The sequence below is a fragment of the Sceloporus undulatus genome, chromosome 5, assembly GCF_019175285.1.
Source record: "Sceloporus undulatus isolate JIND9_A2432 ecotype Alabama chromosome 5, SceUnd_v1.1, whole genome shotgun sequence".
Lineage (NCBI taxonomy): Eukaryota > Metazoa > Chordata > Lepidosauria > Squamata > Phrynosomatidae > Sceloporus > Sceloporus undulatus.
The window spans coordinates 20,832,923-20,854,168 of NC_056526.1; the positions used below are offsets into that span (position 1 = coordinate 20,832,923).

The following is a 21,246-nucleotide window of genomic DNA, read 5'->3' on the forward strand; positions in this document are numbered from 1 at the left end:
ATCTTCATAGGCACGGATGGTGGGAACATGAAAGAAAGCTTTCTCTGCTGCTGTTCCCACACTTTGGAACTCTTTCCCTAGGATAATTAGGATGGTTCCTTTGTTTTCCATTTAAGACCTTTCTTTAAATCTTGATTGTGTATGTTGTTGTTATTGTTTAACTATTTTATTGTAGTCTGACTTTTTGTAAGCAGCCTTGAGTCTCAGTCTGGGAGAGAGGAAGATATACATAAAGTTATGGATGGGTGGGTTCCCCTCCCCCTGAAAAAAAAAGCCCACTTCTAGACCTAATTCATTTTCCTTTTTCTATATACAGATTAACAGTGGCAAAATCCTCCAGTAAGGAAGAAAAGAAATAAGTGTCCCCACTGCTGAGTGGTCTGAAAATACAATTCTAATCAGAGAAATAAGTTGCAAGAGGAAAATGCCAAGAAAAGGGGGATTGTAATAGAAGGGCAGCTGGACTGGTTAAGGGCACATGCACACACTAGAGTAGGGGAAAAAACACCAAACAAAACATTTCATGCCAGCAGTTTCTATATTTGTATGTTCTGCCTAGATTCTTAGAAGAATCTTTGTACAAATAGCCTCTTTCTTGTTAACTTGCTGATAAAAGCTTAACTAGTGGACCACTGGAGAATGCTTTGTGTCTTCAGAATATATCATTCCAGCTTTGGTCCAAACAAATGGCCATAAAAAGATGACAGAGATGATGGTGATGCAGAGGATGGATGACAACGATGATAGGATAAACACTAACTATCCACACTGTGATTTAGAGCTGAGACCTAGACAGTTGTTTTTTTTTTTCATCTGACAAGAGATGTTCTTCTTCAGAGTTCTCATGGAAGACACTGGCCGGTTACAAACCGGCATTTGGGATGTCCGGAGGACGTCCCATTTTAAAAAAGGGGCGTCTCTTATAGACGCCCCTGGGCCTAATACGGACTCCGTCCATACAAGATGGCGCCGGCCCTTCTACATGGCCAGCACCATCTTTGCGTATCGGACGCTGAGTGTCCGTACGCATCGCGTCCTTTGTGACGTAGCGAGTGAGCCCCTGGCGCCTCGCTCCGTCGCAAACGCGACTCTAAAAGAAGCTCCATTTTGGAGCTTCTTTTTCGGTCTGCACGGGAGCCGCGCCGTGTGGAGGCTCCGGCTCCCCCGCAGACCAACCGGCGGCGGCGGTTTGTATCCCACCACTATTTGTCAAATTACAATAATGTGCTAAAGGACTGGATAAACAGATTCATGCAGAGGGGATCAGCTTGGTATTAATGAACAGAATACCATATGGACATCAAATTGAACATACTAGTATAGGAGCATTAGCTACTCTCCACCATTAATAATCATGGCATTATTTACAGCAGATGCATATGGACAAGCAGCTTACAACATGATCCTGTGAATAGAGCATGGAAGGGGGGGGGGGTTGGAATACAACTTCCAGAACAACTGTGAAGAGGTGTTTCTAAGAGCTGCAATCCAAAAAAGCATCCCCCAGGCTATGATCCTGAAGGCTAACAAAATGAATTTCAACATGGAAAAATGTAAGGTACTGTACTTAAGGTGTAAAAATGAAATGCACATGTATAGAATGGAGGACACCTGGTTTCAGGAGACTACGTATGAAAGGGATATAGGAATCCTACTATGCCACAAGTTGAGCATGAGTCAACAGTGTGATGCAGTAGCTAAAATGGTCAATGTGATTCTAGGCTGCATCAATAGAAGTATAGTGTCTAGATCAAGGGAAGTAATAGTGCCACTCTATTCTGCTCTGGTCAGGCCCCACCTGGAATATTGTGTCCAATATTACCACAGTTTAAAAAGGATGTTGAGAAACTGGAGTGTGTCCAAAGGAAGGCGACTAAAATGGTGAAGGGTCTGGAAACCATGCCCTATGAGGAACGACTTAGGGAGCTGGGGATGTTTAGCTTGGAGAAGAGAAGGTTAAGAGGTGATATGATAGCCCTGTTTAAATATTTGAAAGGATGTCATATTGAGGAGGGACCAAGCTTGTTTTCTGCTGCTCCAGAAAATAGGACCTGGAGCAATGGATGCAAGCTACAGGAAAAGAAATTTGATTCTAGGCAAGACTAGCTGGCTGTACATAAAGAAAAAGTGTCTTGAGTATTGTCCAACCTCCTCAACAGATCTTGCATCCAACATGAAGTGGAGAACTCAAATCAGGTGAGGTTTTTGTTGTTATACCAGTTTCTGCAATTTTTGCAAAATATCAATTGGACAAAATTGTTTGTGTAAAATTAGCATGCATGTACACACACTGTGCAAAATGGTAGGCTACATACACAAAAAATAAGCCACTCAGTGCCCCTATTTTTGCTACTTGTGCAACAAAGTAACAATGATTGCATTACAATTTTGTGTATTTTACAGAAATATGCAAATATGAATCTTGACAATGCACTAAATCTCTCCAATAGCATGACCATCAAAAAGAAAAGAAAATCCTGCCATTTCAAGGTAAGGGGAATGGGGGGGGGGAGATTTTCTCATTTGCTCAGTGAGGTGAACCAAATAAGAATTTACATCCCTAATATTGACAAACAGGGCAAAACAACTTTTTGTCAAAAAGCATAATAAAAACATACACTGTTTTTAATTAAAGATCAAATTCTCACTACATCCATAAAAACACCAATTATTAAAAAAACCCAGATGTACAATTACCTGAAGCCGCCAATGAAGCAGCAACCTTTCAGGGAGTGGAGGATGTGGCATCATTCAGCTTCTCATATGAGAAGCTGTGAGATGTAATGACTAACTTGAAATATACAGCAGTGCACAAATCACAAGACTTAATAGGACACTTTGACACTGAGACTAGATGAAATGGGGTGAGTGACCTGTTTGCTTGTAGATTTGCAATATTCTTTCCTATTGGAACATTATGTATATTCTGAAGAATGATTATCTTTGTCAACTGTGTCTGCCAGCTGGGACAGGAAGCAGTTCACTACATATTGGCCACATCTCATGCTATGATAAGAAAATTTCCCTACCAACTAAGAAATTTCCCAGAGGGATGCCAATTTCCCTGGCAAATGTAACATAAAGACCACCTCCCAACTAGTCTGATATGGGAATTTGTTGCTGAACTGAACCACTTAAGTCATCTGTGTGCACAAACACAGGCTGTATCTGCACTGCGGAAATAATCCAGGTTGACATCACTTTAACTGCCTGGCTCAATGCTATGGATTCCTGGGATTTGTAGTTTGTTGTGGCACTAGAGTGTTTTGACAGAGAAGGCTAAATATCTCACAAAACTATAATTCCCAGAATCCCATGGCATTGAAATATGGCAGTTAAAGTGGTGTCAAGCTGGATTATTTCTGCAGTGCGGATGCAGCCTCAGTGTTCCCTTGTCTACATAAAGCTCAATGCATTCTAGAAACTAGCTATGTATACTAGAAACAATACCACTGTTACAATGTGAGTTACTTTGGCTTAGAATGGGAAAGACCCTCTGTCCCTAGATGCTTTCACTTGGTACCCACCTTCAAAAGGAATCTGCATGTACTCAGTGGGAACAACTCTATATATTTTTTTCTCTACATGTGTTAAAGAAAGTTACAGTATTAAAGTCAAAAGTAGTAAAGCTCTCCAATGGCCAAGAATGTACTTTTCTCCTGCTTTCATTTAGACTTGACCTTTGCACAGTTGTGGAGTCTTTTTCTCCTTTTGCTCATAATGATCCCTACTTTAAACCAAGACACTATTCCGTACCGATTCCCTGTCCTTCTCCATCCTCCGTAGCAGTTAACAAGTTAGCATAACTTGAGAATTATGTTAGGCCCACATTTTTAGGACAGCCAATTTGATTCCTACTTCCCAGATTAGTATGTGCTTCAGAGAGCAGTTATCCTTCAATTTTCATGCTTCCTGATTTCTGCAATACAGTCCTCCACTAAATAAATAACAAAATGTAAATTCTGCAAATTTAAATTTGGCAGTGAAAGGTACAGTGCCCCTCACTTTTGCATAACCAGGATACATAGGACTATATGTCACCAAGCTGTTTTAGCAGCTGAAGCAGAAAATTTCTCAAGCACCCTCCCCTCTTCCTGGAAGCAAAAATACCATAATTATCTTTTACATAACCAAGGCCTAAATTAATTGCTAGTCCCAGCTAGAATGGACTCAACAGGCTTTGTGTAGGTGTTGACTTATTTAGCAATTATTATAAATAAAAAATCTTTGCAAACTTTATGATGGCTTCAAGAAATCTACTTCTGCAGAAGTACAAGCCAACTTGGTGTAGTGGTTTGAGCATTGGAGTACGCCTCTGGAAACCAGGGTTTGAAACCCCATTTGGCCATATAAACCCACTGTGTAACCTTGGACAAGTCACACTCGAAGGCACACAACAATTTCTTCAGGGACATAGCCGGGGGGAGGGGTCCATGGGGTCTGGACCCCCCTTCTGTTAGATACAATGAATGGTGTGTGCCACCACGCCACCGCACCCAAGCCCTATTATAATGGTGGCATTTAGTCTGGACCCCCCCCCTCTTTCCCAAAATCCTGGCTACGTCCCTGATTTCTTCAGAATCATGAGATACCACTTCTTCAGAATCAACCTGAAACATTGCTGGATTATTTTAGCTCATATGGGCTACAGTGCTACGTATTCTTACTGGGAATAAAACCCAATGAGTGTAGTGGGACTACATTTCAAATAAATATACATGGTATTGTGCTGTTAATCTTCATTTTCAGCATTTTACTGCCCACTGAAACAGGGTTAGAGAATTGTGGTAGATTTTGTGGTCTCCTGTTTATTGGAGATTTAATTTCCTTCATCTAGATTCATTACATATCCAATGTATTGTACTATCTAGGCTTTATTGTGGGTTTGTTTCATTTCACCCATATCAATTCTTAACATGTAATCTCCATGCAATATATTTCCAATTATACTTTGTATCCTTATTGTATCTTTCCTGGGCAGGAGGAATCATTTGAACTTTTTCAGATATTTAATTTTCTGGGTTAGATAGGAACACGATGAGGAAAGAAATGATAGGATGTACTGTATTTTCTGGCGTATAAGACTACTTTTTAACCCAGGAAAATCTTCTCAAAAGTCAGGGGTTGTCTTATACGCCGGGTGTCATCTTATAGGGCAGGTGCTGAAACTTCCGAGCCAGACTGGAGAATCTGCAGTCGCCACATATGTAACTGAAGGGCGGAGCAAGCTGCAGGTGTTTGGGACGCCCCAGGGTATAGAAAAAAGAGCCGTGTTTGCAATACCGCTCTGATAGTCTTGGAGACAGGGAGGGCTGGGCAGGCAGGGAGAGTTGACCAATCCAAGCAGGCTTTGTATACAACAAGTTTTCCTGCTAAGTACCTGCATGTCATAAGCATTTGAATTAAAATTACCATATTGAAATCAAATCTGATGTTTTTTAAATTTTTATTTGGTGTGCGTTGGAAGACGGGTAGTATTATACAGCGAGTATATCCCAAACTCTATATTTTAACTGGAAAAATTGGGGGACGTCTTATACACCCAGTCATCTTATACGCCGGAAAATACGGTACAGTAGTTTCTCTTTATTGTAGCCTCATTCCACCATACATAACAGAAACTTCTTTTTTCTCAGGGAGCAAAAATTCTCAATGGAATTTTCTCCCTTTGCCTCCCAGTTTAGATTTTAAAATAGGGGGAGAGGGGACTGGAATCTGAATTAGGCTCCATTTACATAATTGTAAATAAAAGGATCATAACTGCATGTTCCTTTTATTTAGCTACATGTTATTCATTTAACATAGCATGTAGTTAAATCCTTTGTTAAGGCAATATGGCTGCACTTAGTGAAAACATGTCAGGTTCATAAATTATGGTTTTATCCTGGCTAAGAATTTGGAAAGGGTTTTTCAAACTAATTATAGTTCCAGAAGAGCCAATGTGGTGTTGTAGTTTGAGCACTGGACTATGAATCTGGAGACCAAGGTTCAAATTCTGCTTAACCATGGAAACCCACTGGATGATCTTGGCCCGTGCGGTCTCTTCCAACTCTATGATTCTATGATTCTAAGACACACTGTCTCAGTCTCAGAGAAAGGCAAAGGCAAACTTCCTCTGAACAAGTCTTGCCAAGAAAACCCCACAATAGATTCTTCTTTGGGACACCATAAATCGGAAACTATTTGAAGGCACACAAGAACAACTATAACAGTTCGAAGGTAAAAACAATGGAAGGGCATCATTTACCACAATAATGATGAATTTTTAAAGGCAGTTCTTTACTTTCCCGTTTCTTAAAAGTAGTACAGTGGTTACTTTTAGTTATTTTAAAGAGAAACAAATTCCTGGATGCTAGAAGCTACTGGCCTGACATAAAAAAACATTTTCCACCGTATCACTGCCTTAATGCCCAAACAGAGTGTGGAGCAGCAGCACCTGAATCGTGTGATAGTCCTCTTCTACCATTTAATGAGGGCCTATCTGCAAAATTGTAAAAGTAACTGGAATATGGAAGTGAATTATGAAGTACTCTATATGCTGGACTGCAGCTCCCATTTTTTTTTAACCATTTACTATGCTGACAAGGGCTGCAGGGACTTGAAGTCCAACATTTGGAGGGGTATATGATTCCCTCCTCTGGTTACAGTTGTATAGTAAAGGAAGTGAAACTACTCCTGTTCAAATTACAATTATAATGGAATGGAATTATACCTTAATTACTGGGGGAAATTAATTATAAGTAACTAGTAGTAACTACTAACCATACTTAAGATGAATCACTGGAACACTATGTTGGCTTTTTAGTTACATCAATGTAATTAAGGAACATCTGACCTGACCCAACCCCAGTCCACAAAAGCTAGCCACCAGATCAGGCCAAGGAGGCCCATTCAGCTGCTCTGATCGTTGTAGATTTGTTTTATGGCAGGAGGGGTTTAGACACATAGTCCTCTTTGCACCATGATCAGAGGCTGAACACACTTTCTTTGCCCAATCCAGTGACTGGCTCTTAAGGTGGACTAGGGTGGCATTTATGTAGGTTTCCAGTAACACAACATATTCTAACTGAATACAGATCAATAACAGATCTTTAAATAAGCGACAAATCCATAACCCTGATACTCAGTATCAGCCAATGTTTATTCCTGAAGCACATGTTGAATCCTGCCGATTTTTGATAAACCAGAGTGCATTTGGTCAGGAGTCCTGATGCAGTTCTTTCAACATTATAGCAGACAAATGAAATTTTTTTTAGCACAAAGTAGTTTTTGTGTTACACCGGCTGAAAATGTAAATTGTGCCTGCAAGGCCTATATCTTCTCATACAGTCTTGTGCACTGTTCATGGAATGCAACTCTGGGTGGAATGGCAATACTGCACTTCCCAAAGCACAATTCAGTATACAACTGAAAGAATTTACTGTTGAATTCAGCAAGAGTAGACTGAGATGCATTAGCCAAGAACATGCATTCACAATAGCACTGCATCAAACCAAAGTGTCCAATTGCTTTCATAGGGGAAAGCATATATGTAAGGATTCTGGTCAAGGTTACAAGGGTAAAGATAAACCACCACTTGCCACATTCCATGAACAACTGTTCAACATATGGACCAGTGGTGGCGAACCTTTGGCATGCATGCCAGAGGTGGCACTCACAACCCTATCTGTGGGCACATGCACCATCATCCCAATACAGAGTTCACTAGAGTTTGTCACTAGAAAGCCAGAGGGACATGGCACTTTGCGATAAATAAGTGGGTTTTGGGTTGTAGTTTGGGCACTCATTCTCTAAAAGGTTTGCCATCACTGATATAGACTGTTGCCTTTTAATATAGCTAGCCAACCCAACTGAGGATGCTTCCCTCTATCCAACCTTCAAAATGTTGATGAGGGTCAACTTCAAGATCTGAATATCCCTAGGATGTCTCTCTCTCTAGAATGATATAATGGGAAATAGAAGAGCAGTGGTAGATTTCAGAGAGCATTTTTTCCTAATAGCTGTTTTCTCTATTGTACAGCCATGTTAACACTGAGCAACCCTTTACCCCATATCTCCCAAATAAGACTGTAATTTGCACAATGAAATTATCAGCATAAACCCCCATTAAGGCATTTTACATTTTACAAATTGTTCCCAGGTGTCAACAAGGCAATGCCAAATTATCTAAAATCCCCAAATGTTGCACATCGTGAGCAAATCCAACCCTTGTGATCTGTCTATACACGACAAATACCTGCAAATTGGGAGTATTCACGTACTCATGAAAGTATACACTCTATTTTTCCCTTTTCTCATCCTCCTGTGGCACACCTGACCAGTTAGTAGCTTATTTCTACATACACATGATCACTGTAATATGCAAAGGATATTCTATCTGAGCATCAAGGCAAAGTCCTGTAAACATTCTAACATTTGGGTTGCTAACTGAGAAGTTGAACTGTCAACAAAATGTTGTGCAGGATCTCTGGAAAAGGTGGCACAGTCAATATCCTCAAAGGAGGTCACTATGGAGCTGGGGAGCTGAGTATAGCCACTATCTACCAGCACTGTTGTTGCTATAATTTTTTGTGGGTTTTTTGGACTATGTGGCCATGTTCTAGAAGAGTTTATTCCTGATGTTACACCTGCATCTTTGGCTGGCATGTTTAAAAGTACTGCTTGTTACATCCTCACCACCTGACTTATAAATAATATATATATTATGATTTTTATTATTATTTCCTACCACTTGCACTCTTCTGAGCCAAGAAGAAGTTGGAACCTTACCTACTTACAGCCAAATTCAGTCATAGAGGTGCACTTCCCCTTTCTGTTCACAGTCTCTTCTTTTGGTCACCTGTCTGGCTGGACCATTATACTTCTGCCTCGTCTCTTCCATTTTCTGAAGGCACTCAGAAATGAGGGGGTTGAAAGATAAAAACTTCATAGTATATCTAATGACAGCTCTATTCTGTGAAGCAGCCCAGAACAAACCAAATGGTAGCACAGTGATTGTAGAAAGTGCTTGGAAATTTTACTTTTTTATTTTTTTTTTGGACCGCCACTCCCAGAATTCCCCATCTAACATGATCACTAGCTATGATGGTTGAGGGCTGTCTGGTAGTTTAAGTACTATCATGTGTAGTTCTCCTCTATTCCCTTGATAGGGAAAGAAGCAGTTCGAGGGAAGGGGGAGGTCCAAACAAAATCTGTTTCTATATACTTTAGCGTTCACTCAGACATTAAAAAAAATCCCCTCATTTGTCAGTCTGCTTTCAAACCAGACACGATGGATGCTACTCTCTTTGTTTTTTTCTGGCAGGATCAATAAAATAATGCTTTTTCAGAGACATGAAAATCCCACAAAATTAAGATTCTCCCAATTTGTTCAGGCTCTACCCTGATCTAACAATCCTACTCATAATTGGCTGGATGTGGAATCATCCTATGACCAAATGTTAGAGATCATAGTTCAAATCTAAATCCTTAGATCCAGGATCCAATCTGACTGAACCTTGTGTTTAGAAACCATCAAAAATATCCCAGAAAAAAATTGGCCAAACTGTCAGAAGATATTGGACCCTTTTTTTAACTGTAGAAAAATCCGGCATGAGTTTCAGATGCATAATGGAGAAATAATTTATCCACTGTATGTCTTAAATTTATTTTCCACATCTTTGAATTCCCTAACAGTTCTACAATTCCATGATTCAATGATCTCCAAACATTTGTCTGTTACAAAGCCCATAGAGTGTAGTGCAACTCTATCATGGATCCGTATTGATTTTCTGTATGGCACTCAGGAGGATGAAATAATTTGGATAGTGTATCCAAGATACACTCAGGTAGCTGAGAACATTCATCTGTGTAACAACAAAAGAGATAAAAACACATTATAAAATGGTGAGGTGAACTGTAAGGGCAAAAATGGTGTGGTTTTAGGGAGAATCTACAAAAAGAAAGAAGAGCATTGTGTCAATGGGAAACTAAGGGACCTAAATACATATAAACTAAATCTGCCAGTTCTTTTGTTCCCATAAGAGCTCTGATGAACCACCAGGCATCCATCACTACTAGACCCATGCACATACTATTGCGATAAAAGAAATGACACGTGGTGTCTTTCTGCTACAGTAAAAGACAATGCAGGAAGTACTACAGGTATAGAAAAAGTGGGGAAGCAGGATGATGACTAGATATAGATATTCCTACTGAGGGAACAAAGTAAAGGGAATAAAGCTTTGCTCCTCATTTTGTTATTCATATGAGTAAGAGAATTTCAAGTAAGTAAATTTCAAGTGGGATGAATGCTGCCTTTATCCCTGGGTATTCAGAGCCCAAAATAACAGACAGTGACAGCTAACCTGTATGTTAGTCCTGCAATAGGGATCAGCATCCTATGGTAAATTTCTCAACCCCTGGCTATATTCTGAAGCTGAAATCCTGAATCAGGTCTCATATGAATTATTTTTCTGTCTGTCTGTCTATCTATCTATCTATCTATCTATCTATCTATCTATCTATCTATCTCAGTTGTGAGCAGTTGGGTGCGATCCTGGTGCCAATTTTCCTTCAGCCCCACCTGTATCACTTCCTTTCAACATTTTAAGAGGGTCTAGATAAATAAAAGAAACTATACATGGATAGTATGGGGTTCTGGGGTGCTTGTGGGGATGGAGCATTTCTGGACTGTAACTCCCACTAAATCCCAACCAGCACAGCTAAGAAGTCAGACTTTTGGTTTGAAGTCTTTCCCATTACATGCTATCTAACAGTTTAAGCTGGAAATGCTAAGAACTGAATTTAGATTTTTTTATATGCAAAATATGTGCAAGGGGTTCCAACCCTTGCACATAGGCAATAGGTGTTCATCTAGGCAGTAGAATTTGGATTGTATAAAAGGGCAACTAATTCTTGGCCCCAGAGGAAGGCAATAGCAACCCCCTTCTGAATAAATCTTGCCAAGAAAACTTCATGATAGGATTACCTTAGGGTTGCCATAAGTCAGAAATGACTTGAAGACACACAACAACAGCAACAAAATTTTATTGCCAGGATGGAGAAGTACTGGCCTCAGGTACCATGGCTGGCTTTGATTCTCCTGTACTGTGACTTGGGCAAGGGAAAGTGACATCATTTGTGGTTCAACCTCAGGCAGCAAAATGTCATGGGCTGGCCCTGGACAATGTTCTACTACTGAGCTTCAATCCCTTCCCATTTATGTTTGCTCAATCCCCATCCCTGTCAATGGCAGTGGTCAGCAGGGTGGTGATGCACATGGAAACTAATCTAGAAAGTTGAGTGAGAAATGGCCCCAACCCACCACAGCCCCTTCTCCCATGGCATGAGGTGAAGCTGGTGTACCTGTTTATTCTTTAAGTCAAGGGAGAGCTCATAATCGGAGGCAGCGGCATGGGAACATGTGGCTGCCCCTTTGCTGCGCTGCCCTCTCACGGGGGAACCCGTGTGGTGGAGGCTGGCCTTCTGCACCAAAAGGGAGCACCCCGCTGCCTGCTCCACCTGCTCTTCCTGCAGCTCCGCATGCTGGGCTTTTAACTTCAAGGTGTCGGACCTGCCTTCCTGGCCACTGTGTCTGCCGGCCTCCTTCGGATCCTCCGTGTCACACCCGGGTTTCTTGCTGGCTGAACCGCAGGGATCATCACTGTGAACAAAACGCAATGTTTCTCTTGTTTTATTTGGTTTTTTTCTCTCTCTTAATTCTCTCTAGTTGGCGCAGTGCCCCTAGAAGCTTGGCGGGGCACTTTCCTCTCAGACAGCCATTACAGCCACTGCATATGTCAAGGATGCTTTATTCATTACAAAAATGTGATGTAAAGTAGCCCGATTTGTATTGAAGAAATTAGAAACTGTCAAATTGCTGCTAGACCACAATACATGACAGGTGGGCTACATTTAGTGGATAGGCATCAGGTTATGCAACCTAAATTAAAGGTTTCACTTTATGTCTCCTGGGAATGGGAAGAATATTTTGAAAATATTCAAAGAATGGTTAAATATCATATTTTTGAGTGTTAAGAACCCCTGGTGAGAAGAATCCTGAACTGACAAGAATCTTTGCAGTTTGGGACCTATTCTTCACAAAATTTGCATTTGTTTGTTTTGCACATGGAACAACATTTCTTGTATGAAACTATTTCTTTTTTTTAAATTTGTATTTTTATTATAAATATTACATTAAAAAAGAACTTCTGTCATTTACATTCAAAGATAAATCTTTTTGTATCTTGTACAAAACTATTTCTGTGCAAAAATATTGTTTCCTGTGCAGAAAATGCTGTCATTGGGGATTTATTGAGTGCTGAATACCCACATCTCTGATTTGCATAGAAAACATGTTATGTGCGGGGGGGGGGGGTACAGGGGATTGCTCTTTCCTGCAATGTCTGTTTTCTGTTCAAAAACCCCATGTATGAATTTTGTGCAGAATTGCAGATACATTACAAAACTGCAGTTGTTCACTTTCTCACAGCAGGAAGAAAACTGAAAACATTACTTGTTGCTCCCTTCAAGAAGCAGTTTAATGAAGAATTATATCCCTCATGTCCCCTAGTGTTCTCTGTGACATGCTAGGCAAATAACAAGCCTATCTTTTCAACTGAGACATAAGCCCAACAAAAAGGTTTTATATTCACTTTACCTATAGCATAGCATGTATGCCTACATATGTTAATTGTGCCAGCTAAACTACAGTTCAACTACAGATACAGTCTTCGGCATCTGTTGGCGTTTGGTTCCAGGACTTCCCATCAACACCAACATCCATGGATGTGCAAGTTCCATTATATACAATGGTGGAGTAAAATGGCATCCCTTATATAAAATGGAAAAGTCAAGATTTGTCTTTTGAAATATTTGTGGGGAGGGGAGGTATTTTTAAGTCACAGATGGATGAATCCATGAATGCAGAATCCATCGATACAGAAGGTTGACTGTATTTACACTGATCAAATCAGAACTAGTCTGGCCCTTTATGAGATGCTTTAAAGTAAACTGATGGAGAAGAGTTTGGCGCGCTACAGACCGTCCTTAAAGGACGGTCTGGCGTCGGTGCCGTTTGTGCCGCTGGCAAGCTGCAGCGGATATACCACGCGGATTGGTGGCGGCAAGAAAAAGAAGGTGCAAAAAGTGGCTTCTTTTTGCGGCACGCCAGTGACGCCACAGTGTGCCATTGGCGCACTTGCGACCTCACCTGGGTGGTGCAACGTGCGTCCGTTACATCAAAATGGCAGCGCCCATGTGAACAGGGCGCCGCCATTTTGTATGTACTCTGTAAGTACTAGGGTTGCGGGTGTCTAAAAGAGACACCCCCAGGCAACTCTAGTACGTACAGAGTACGTACAAAATGGCCCGTCTGGAGAGGGCCATTGATCAGCATTTAACAATAACAGCAATTTCCATGGGTCCAACTGTGAAAGAGCTACATGTTAGGCTTATCTGTATATTAACTGACTTTTGATCATAGCAGATTCTAAAGATATTGGGTTTGTTCTTTTGATACTTGCTTTTTCCCCAGGAGGGGTGAGGTTTCTCTTATTTTAACAGAAGGGTTTTACAGCAAGACAAGTTATAACTCAGGTGATCTGATAGATGTAGGGGTGTAGGAGAGAGGAAATCACTACTCTTAAAACTGTTTCTAGCACAGCAATCAACTGGGAGAAAAAGTTGCTGAAATATGGTGATATTCTAGTAAGCTCTTTTACCACATGACAACCTATCCTTAAATATTTTCATTCAGACGTAAGTCCCACTGTGTTCAATGAGACTTACTCTCAGATAACTGTGCGCAGTGATAGTTCTGATAGCATGTATTTTCCCTCTCTGCAGACCTCGCTAACTGGTTGCACAGATGTACATCTAGATTCCCTGCTCCCCTGCCAAAAACAAAACAACACAACACAAAAAGCATATCACTATGCATAACCCCCAAAGGCTATGATTCAGCATAGACACTTGCATGCATAAAAAAATTGAGTGTATGTACAGATGAGAGGGATTTCTTCCTTTAATTTTCAACAACAGGTGCAGTTCTGCCACACATCAGACTACAGTCTTCCTTTTAATCTTGCAGTGTGAAAAATGATTTGTGGTTTGGCAGGAGAGGGAATCATAATTGTCATGAAAATGAAAGGGTAATATATGTGTGGGTAAACATATATTTTGATGTGCAATTTTGAGAAGTGTCAACTATAGTTTAAAAAAAGACTAAGGGGGAAATAATCTGCTTTACCAATTTTTCAAATTAATCTTAACCCTAGTGGCTTCCTACTGAGTGCTCCTGACTTACTGTTGACTTGCAGAGCAAAAAACATACTTCAGTTTTTACTGCTATAATCGTAATGCTAATTTTTGGGACATTTCAATAATTTCCATGGCAACATACTGGGATGTCACAAAGACAAGAACATTAATGTGCCACAAGATGAGGCAAGGGATAACTCCTCCAAGTTGTTTCCCTGACAAAGAGAAGGAAACAGAGTGTGCTAGAGTCATAATAGCAAGATTAAAATGGAGCAAAAATAGGAAACAAGTTTCCTTGTTAGGCAAAAATATCTGGAACAAACCATGTTAAGCCGGCTCTGTTAAACATGAGCATCCTCAGAGGGCCACATGTCAAATTCAGATGTCTAGACCTGCAGTAAGCCTCCTTCTTGCTCACTTTCCTATCTTCCAATCCTCTGGTATGGCCAAGCATAGTTTGGAAGCTTTTGCTTCAAGTTTTGATTAAGTGCAGCTTATCATGTTATGTAAACCTAACAAACTGTATGTGATATTAACTGTGGTTTGATTAAAAGGTGGCAATTTCAGAGATGCCATTAAACATGATACCTGTTTCATGAAAAAAAAATTAACATTCCTCCACAGCATTCTCTCCATAATTGAATGTCCTAAATTGTTGAAGAGAGATTATTCTGCAAACACAAAGTTTTTGCCCCCAAACACAGTTTACCCATTTTTCAGCATAGCAAACAGGTTTTTTGTTTTTCTCTATAGGATCATTCCTCTACAACATTTTGGAATGTTAAAATACCAGGAGAAAACTGGACCAGATTCTCACTGGTCTTTTATTTTTCCCAGTGGGGTTTCCTGACTGTCAGAAGACCCACATTTTGACCTGGGAATGAATAATAAATAACATTCATTTGCAGTGTGGAATACAAAGTACAGCCAGCTCTCCTTGTCCACAGATTCTTTATCCACAGATTCAAGCATCCAAAGCTTGAAAAAGTATAAATTCCAAATAACAAAACTTTATTTTGCCATTTTATATAAGGGACACCATTTTACGTTGCCACTGTACTTAAATAAGACTTGAGAATCCATGGATTTTGGTATCCTGGAACCAAAACCCAGTGGACAACAAGGGCCCACTGTACAGGAACAAGCCCATGTCACTAAGAGCTTTACAATCCAAATGTGACTTGTGTATGACAACTAAGGAATTGTAAAGATATTTATAGAGTTATTTTTTAAAAAGTAGGCATTCATTTCAGTTACACATGTCTTTGGGTTTGGTTACAGTGTAACAGCTTCCCACAACAAGGTGTCCTCCAGATATGACAGACTAGAATTCCCATCATCTTCAACAAGCCTGGAGGACACCAAGTGGAGGAAGACTGAAGAAAGGTATAGGGACAAAGAGACTGTGCCAAAAAAGCCTTTGCAGAAAAGATGAGTTTTGAAGATATATTTAAAGGAAGCAAGACTAGTGGCATTCAGAGTTCGAGAAAGTTACTTTATAACTCCTAGGATTTTTATAGCTGTAGTCAAAAAAGGTAATTTTTCTAGTTTATGGGCATCAAACAACTCTTTTGAGTGGCAGTTCCATATGTGAAGGGTCAGCAAAGGAGAAAGTCTGGGGAAAATCTCTTTTGAAATGTATCAGTTCCTTTTTCTTATATGATCATAACCATTCAGTCCCATGGAGACAGGTAACACAATGATATAGTAATACTCAGTACAATACTGCTGAGGAGAACACATAACCTTTATTACCAGCCCTGCCCTTGCTGTTCCTGACCAGCATCCCACAAAGGGGCCAGAGCAAGCATCTCTGTATTAGCCAGACATGCCTGTTTTACGGTGGAAAGCTGGCTTGTATTGAATTAGATGTGTTCAAGATGCAGAAGTGTCAGGAGAGTTATAAATTCTCAGAGCATTTGCTATGATTATTTCATGTTAGAACAGAGTTCCTGCAACCCTGATGTGTTCCATATGTTTGGACAATCACAACTTCCATCAACCCTTGGGGTAATAACGTCTCTCTCACACACATCATACCATTGCCCTCCCCTGTTCTATATTAAAGGCTCCATAATAATTGGCAATGGAGTTCTAAAGGTTTAGAAAAGGGCCTTTTCCCACCCCTACCTGGACATCTCAGGGATTGAACATGAGGCCTTCTGCATGCACAGCATGTGTTCTACTGCTTTGCTGTGGTCCCATCTCAATATAGATGCCAATTCAAGACTTAATGTGCCGCTTAATATTTGACATGTGGGGGGGGAAAAAGCTGAAAATTTTCAAGGCAAGATTTAGTACCTTTCCAATCTGAGATGACTGCCTTAACAAATATGCACACATAAATGTAGGTGGCTCTCCATTGCAGCATCCTGACATCTTGTTTAAGTATGATTAATGGGATCTGTATCCAATAAGGTACACTTAATGGAGGCTGGGGGGGGGGGGAATCAGAAGGAATTCGGCACTCACTGAATTTTGGCCTGTCACACAGTGGTTAAAAACAAATTCATTTCTATCTAGGGATATGGAAGGTTCGGTGTCTTGATTTTGTTACATTTTTTCACATCCCACTTATAGTTTCTTCCCATCCTGGTCTCATATCAAGTTACAAGATTTCATGATTTTTCAGATAACATTTAACACTTTTTTCCTAATGTCAACATTCATTTATCTATTTTTATCTAATTTGCAAATTTTACCCACTGACTAAACAGTGTTGGTGCATATTATTTCAACCATGTAAATTTTAGCCAGTTCTGTTTTAAAATGTGTGCACTTTTTGTGCTCATTTTATTCTTCTAAAATGCCCATTGTAACTTGGGAATTCTTGAGGTGAGGGATGTTTTTATTACCAAGTCTCAAAAAGTGCCAAAGGGATACTTTCATCAAGACTATCAACTCCAACAAAATCATCTTCAAAAAGTGCCCCAAAAGCCCTCACACATCTCCATGCTGGAGAAAACTGCACCACTTGACTATCTGTGCTATGTAGCTCTTTAAAATGTCACTTTCAACAAGAAAATGTCTCAAATGAGGAGAAAAACAAATGGAGACATAGAAGCCGTGATTCCTCTAGGGAAGTGGTTCCCAAAATCTGGTCCTTCAGGGGTCATTCACACTATGAAATAACTCGTGAGGAAACCGGGTTATTTCAGGGTTGTTCACACTGTGCCCTGAACGCACCCAGCATTGTGGGCAGGAGGCGCTGGCAGTGAAAAAGCAATTTTACCTGGTGCATTTGGCACTGGGTAAATAACTACATATTTATTTATTTATTTGGGGGGGGGGGAGTTTATAACGATTTGCATGTTCGGTAGTGCTAACACAGTACCTAATCACTTCGGATTGCTTGGATCCATTCCCGGCCATGAGGTGCCACCATGTTGATTCGCAAGTAACCAGTGTGAATGCCAGACCAGCTTGGGGAGATTCAATTACACTAAACGTAATGTGAAAGCAGATTCGGGATTGTATCACTGCAGAGATCCACATCTCATCAGTACAAAAAAGTGAGTGTGAATGAGCCCTCAGGTGTTTGGAAAAAATCAGCAAAAGCCCTCATCATCATATTCCTGCCCCAGGCTGGTCAAAGAAAATTTGCTGCCTCAGGCAGAGCAGCAAATGGTGCAACTCCCCACTATCAGTTCAATGTGTATAGTACCTAAAGTACCATATTATTTTGGCATGTGTAGAAGAAAACCTAGCAAACAAGGGAGGCTTTTCACCACTTTAACTAGCAGTGGCATTTTGCTGGCCCTTTTTGGGCCGGCAAAAGCCGGATCAGGCCCAAGGCATTTGGCTGCTGCGGGCCCAATCCAGCACTCCCAGGGGCGGAGCCGCTCTATCGGGGCAGTCTGTTTTGCCCTAAAGTTTATTGTGCTCTTGGGTGTATACCAAACCCTCCCATTTCAATTTCCAAATAGTTTGTACATGTCCATCAATAGATATTTTGCTGTCTGAGGTTGAGCCACAAATGCTGTCCCTCTCCCTTGCCCAAGTCACAGTGCAGGAGAATCAAAGCTAGTCATGGTACCTGAGGCCAAAAATCTGATTAGTACTTCTTCTCCCTGCCAATAAGGGAGAAGAAGTACTTTTCCCTGCCAATAAGGGAGAAGAAGTATTTCTCCCTTATTGTTGTTGTTGTTGTTGTGTGCCTTCAAGTTGCCTTATGGCAATAATAAGGCAAACCCAGCATGTGGTTTTCTTGCAATACTGTATTTGTTCAAAGGAAGTTTGTCATTGTCTTCCCTGAGGCTGAGAGCATGTGACTTGCCCAATGGGTTTGATGGCCAAACTTCAAATCAAGCTCTGGTCTCCAGAGTTATAGTTCAACCCTCAAACTACTATGCCATGCTAGCTCTCATTATAAAATTACCCAGTTCTAATTCTTACATACATACACTTGCTGGGACTCAACTCTGATACAGGATTTTAGTCATCATTTCTAAGGCATGTCTAAAAGCACCAATTAACATATGGAAATTTAATGCATATTTGTGTCCCCTTGCTTTTGGAAGGCAATCAGTGGCCAACGTCACATGGTGCACACAGAGCTCTACCAGCACACATATCCCTGCCACTTCCAGCACCCACTGCATGAACATCTACTTCATGTGTTGATTGCCTCCTTCTGCCTTGTGGTGGAGCCAACCCTTTTTCCAGTGTCAATGTATACCACCTGCAGTGACCTTTCCAACTTTCACTCAAGGCTGTTGGTATTAGAGGGCAGGTCTAGGGCAGTGTGCCAAACTACACTTAATGAAAAGTCTCATTCCTATACAGCTATTAAGTTATTAAAAGTATAAGAGCCTTGTTCTCTTTTGGACTAGAGAACTCTAGGAGGGCCCAAAAAACATCCCTCGTCTTTTCAGATGATGAAAGTCAGGACATGTCTGGCCGAGCAGTGCCATAGTGAAGTCAAGATGAAAAAAAGTTATTAATAAAGAAGAAAAGACAAGTTTGGACAGGTTGCAGCAGTTTGCTTTTGCCTGAGCCTATAAGGAATGGCAAGATTCTGCTTCCCTTTCTCCTTTCTCTGCTTCTGACTTAACTAAATGTAAGCTACTTCTGCTCTGTGATCACAGTTTGCAGGAACTGAAGTAAATTGAGGACAAAAAAGGAAATTAGGAGGAGAGAGAAACTGGAACATTTTAAAAGCAACTGAAAAAGTGGGATGAAAGGGTGAATCAGCTCTCTCCCTGTCAATCTGGGACAGTTGGACGGTGTGTTACTCTTTTACCCCATGCAAATGTGTGAACCATCCTTTGGTCCCTTGGGTATCTAGAAACCTCATTTTAGATGAGTTTTAGGTGGTAGTTCATCCCCATTCTCTCTGGATTACTGCTCCTCCACAGCCCCTGTTGTATTAGAAATATGCTTTCTGATTCTTAATTGATCTCTATTATGGTATCCTGCTCTATACTTAAATCCCTTCAGCCATTTCCACATTTATTTATTAAAATATGTCTATTGTGCCTAACCCTGATCTACTACCTCTTTGTCTTCTAATGTTCCAATGGGACCTTGCAGACATAAATCAAATGTCTTTTAAGTGGGTGTCCTAAAGATTTCCCATGCAGATTTTTCTTAATAAATCACCCACACACATACAATTTAGGAGCTGTTAAGGAGAAAATTCCAAAAACCTATGTCTGATGAATGACTACCTACCTTAAAAGAAGTATTTTTAGGATACTTTAATCATCCAATAAAGGTAATGTTTTTGGATTTTTCTCATGGAGCAAAGCAACTGTGTTGACTTTTTGTCTTAAAAGTAAAGGAACTGCCACAGAGTTATTTATATTTGTGAGGTCATATCATTCTCGTGAACTCTATTATATAAAAATATGTATGTACTGAAAAACTATTTATCTTACAATTTGTGAAAGTTAAAAACACAGCGCTTATAGCTGGGGGGAAAAACCTAAGTTATCAACATAATAAATACTCATTCTCTTACTTCCCACACTATTATTCTATTACTGAAAAATTGTTAACAGGCCTCTAGAAATGTACAATTTCTTAAAATTCAAAAACCCTAAACAGGTTTACAAAGACCATCTCCCCTTCTCCAGGCTCAGCTCACTTGAACTGCTCTTCAAACACTCTTCCTTGTTTTAAGGCTCTTCCTATCTCTATGCCCAGTGAACAAGGCTATATAGCTATTGTGCAATTTTTAGTGTTTTTCCACACCAACTCAAACTTGTCTGGAAGAGACAAATGGGTTTGTCCTTGGTTCACAGGGAAGCCTCTGTTTCCTGTCTCACATCTCAATGATTGATTTTCCAAAGAGCCAACCAGAATTTTAGACTGCAGAAGCATCATTGGTCAGATCAGCATGGTTCTTGCTCTCACTTCCATTAAAAAGTCAAGACAATGATCAATCTTTGAAATAAAAAGTCAACAACATCCATCATAGGTATGCAAAGTAAAAACAGAATGTAAAGACTTCTGAAACACTATAAAATCTGGAAGGCTAGTGAACAAGAGTCCACAGTACAATTTCCAGTTCTCGCTCCAGGTCTGAGGGGGACAAAGGGGCAACTTTTGTTTATATTCCTTCACAGGGTTGCTTTGTAGTGATAAAACTAACATAAGATGGATGGAAGGATGGATGAAACCAAATGTCTGGGTAGTCAAGCATTCTGCTCTGGCAATGACTGCTCAGATGTCTATGGGAAGCACACAAACAGGATATGTGCAACAGCATCTTCTTACTCACGTGCTTCACTAACTGGTATACCCAGGCAATATATTTTAGCACCATAACTAGTAACCTTAGTATTCATCACTTATCCATCATGAATTTGCCACATACTATTAGAAAACTACATTTTGTGATAGTGAAGTCTAAAGTTCGACTATGAGCTGAGGGAATCTCACACTACTCAACCTCAGCAGATGACCCCAGGTTCTCTAAGTATTCCTATGAGCTGCCATTTTAGATGTTCAAAATGCTGTGGAGTGCTCAGCATTGTATCACTCTGGAATAGCCTATCTAAA

General features: G+C 40.3%; 1 protein-coding gene across 8 annotated transcripts in view; it reads right to left on the minus strand.

Annotated features, from left to right (window-relative positions):
• IQSEC3 (IQ motif and Sec7 domain ArfGEF 3) overlaps positions 1 to 21,246 on the minus strand; it is a 212,604-nt gene that overhangs the window by 69,385 nt on the left and 121,973 nt on the right. For 7 of the 8 annotated variants that reach the window (XM_042466566.1, XM_042466565.1, XM_042466571.1 and 4 more), the window contains exon 3: positions 11,347 to 11,644. The exons of the other annotated variant lie outside the window; for it this stretch is intronic. In XM_042466566.1, the coding sequence (XP_042322500.1) occupies positions 11,347 to 11,644 (298 nt within the window). The remainder of the gene's footprint in view (positions 1 to 11,346; positions 11,645 to 21,246) is intronic. 8 annotated transcript variants of the gene reach the window in all.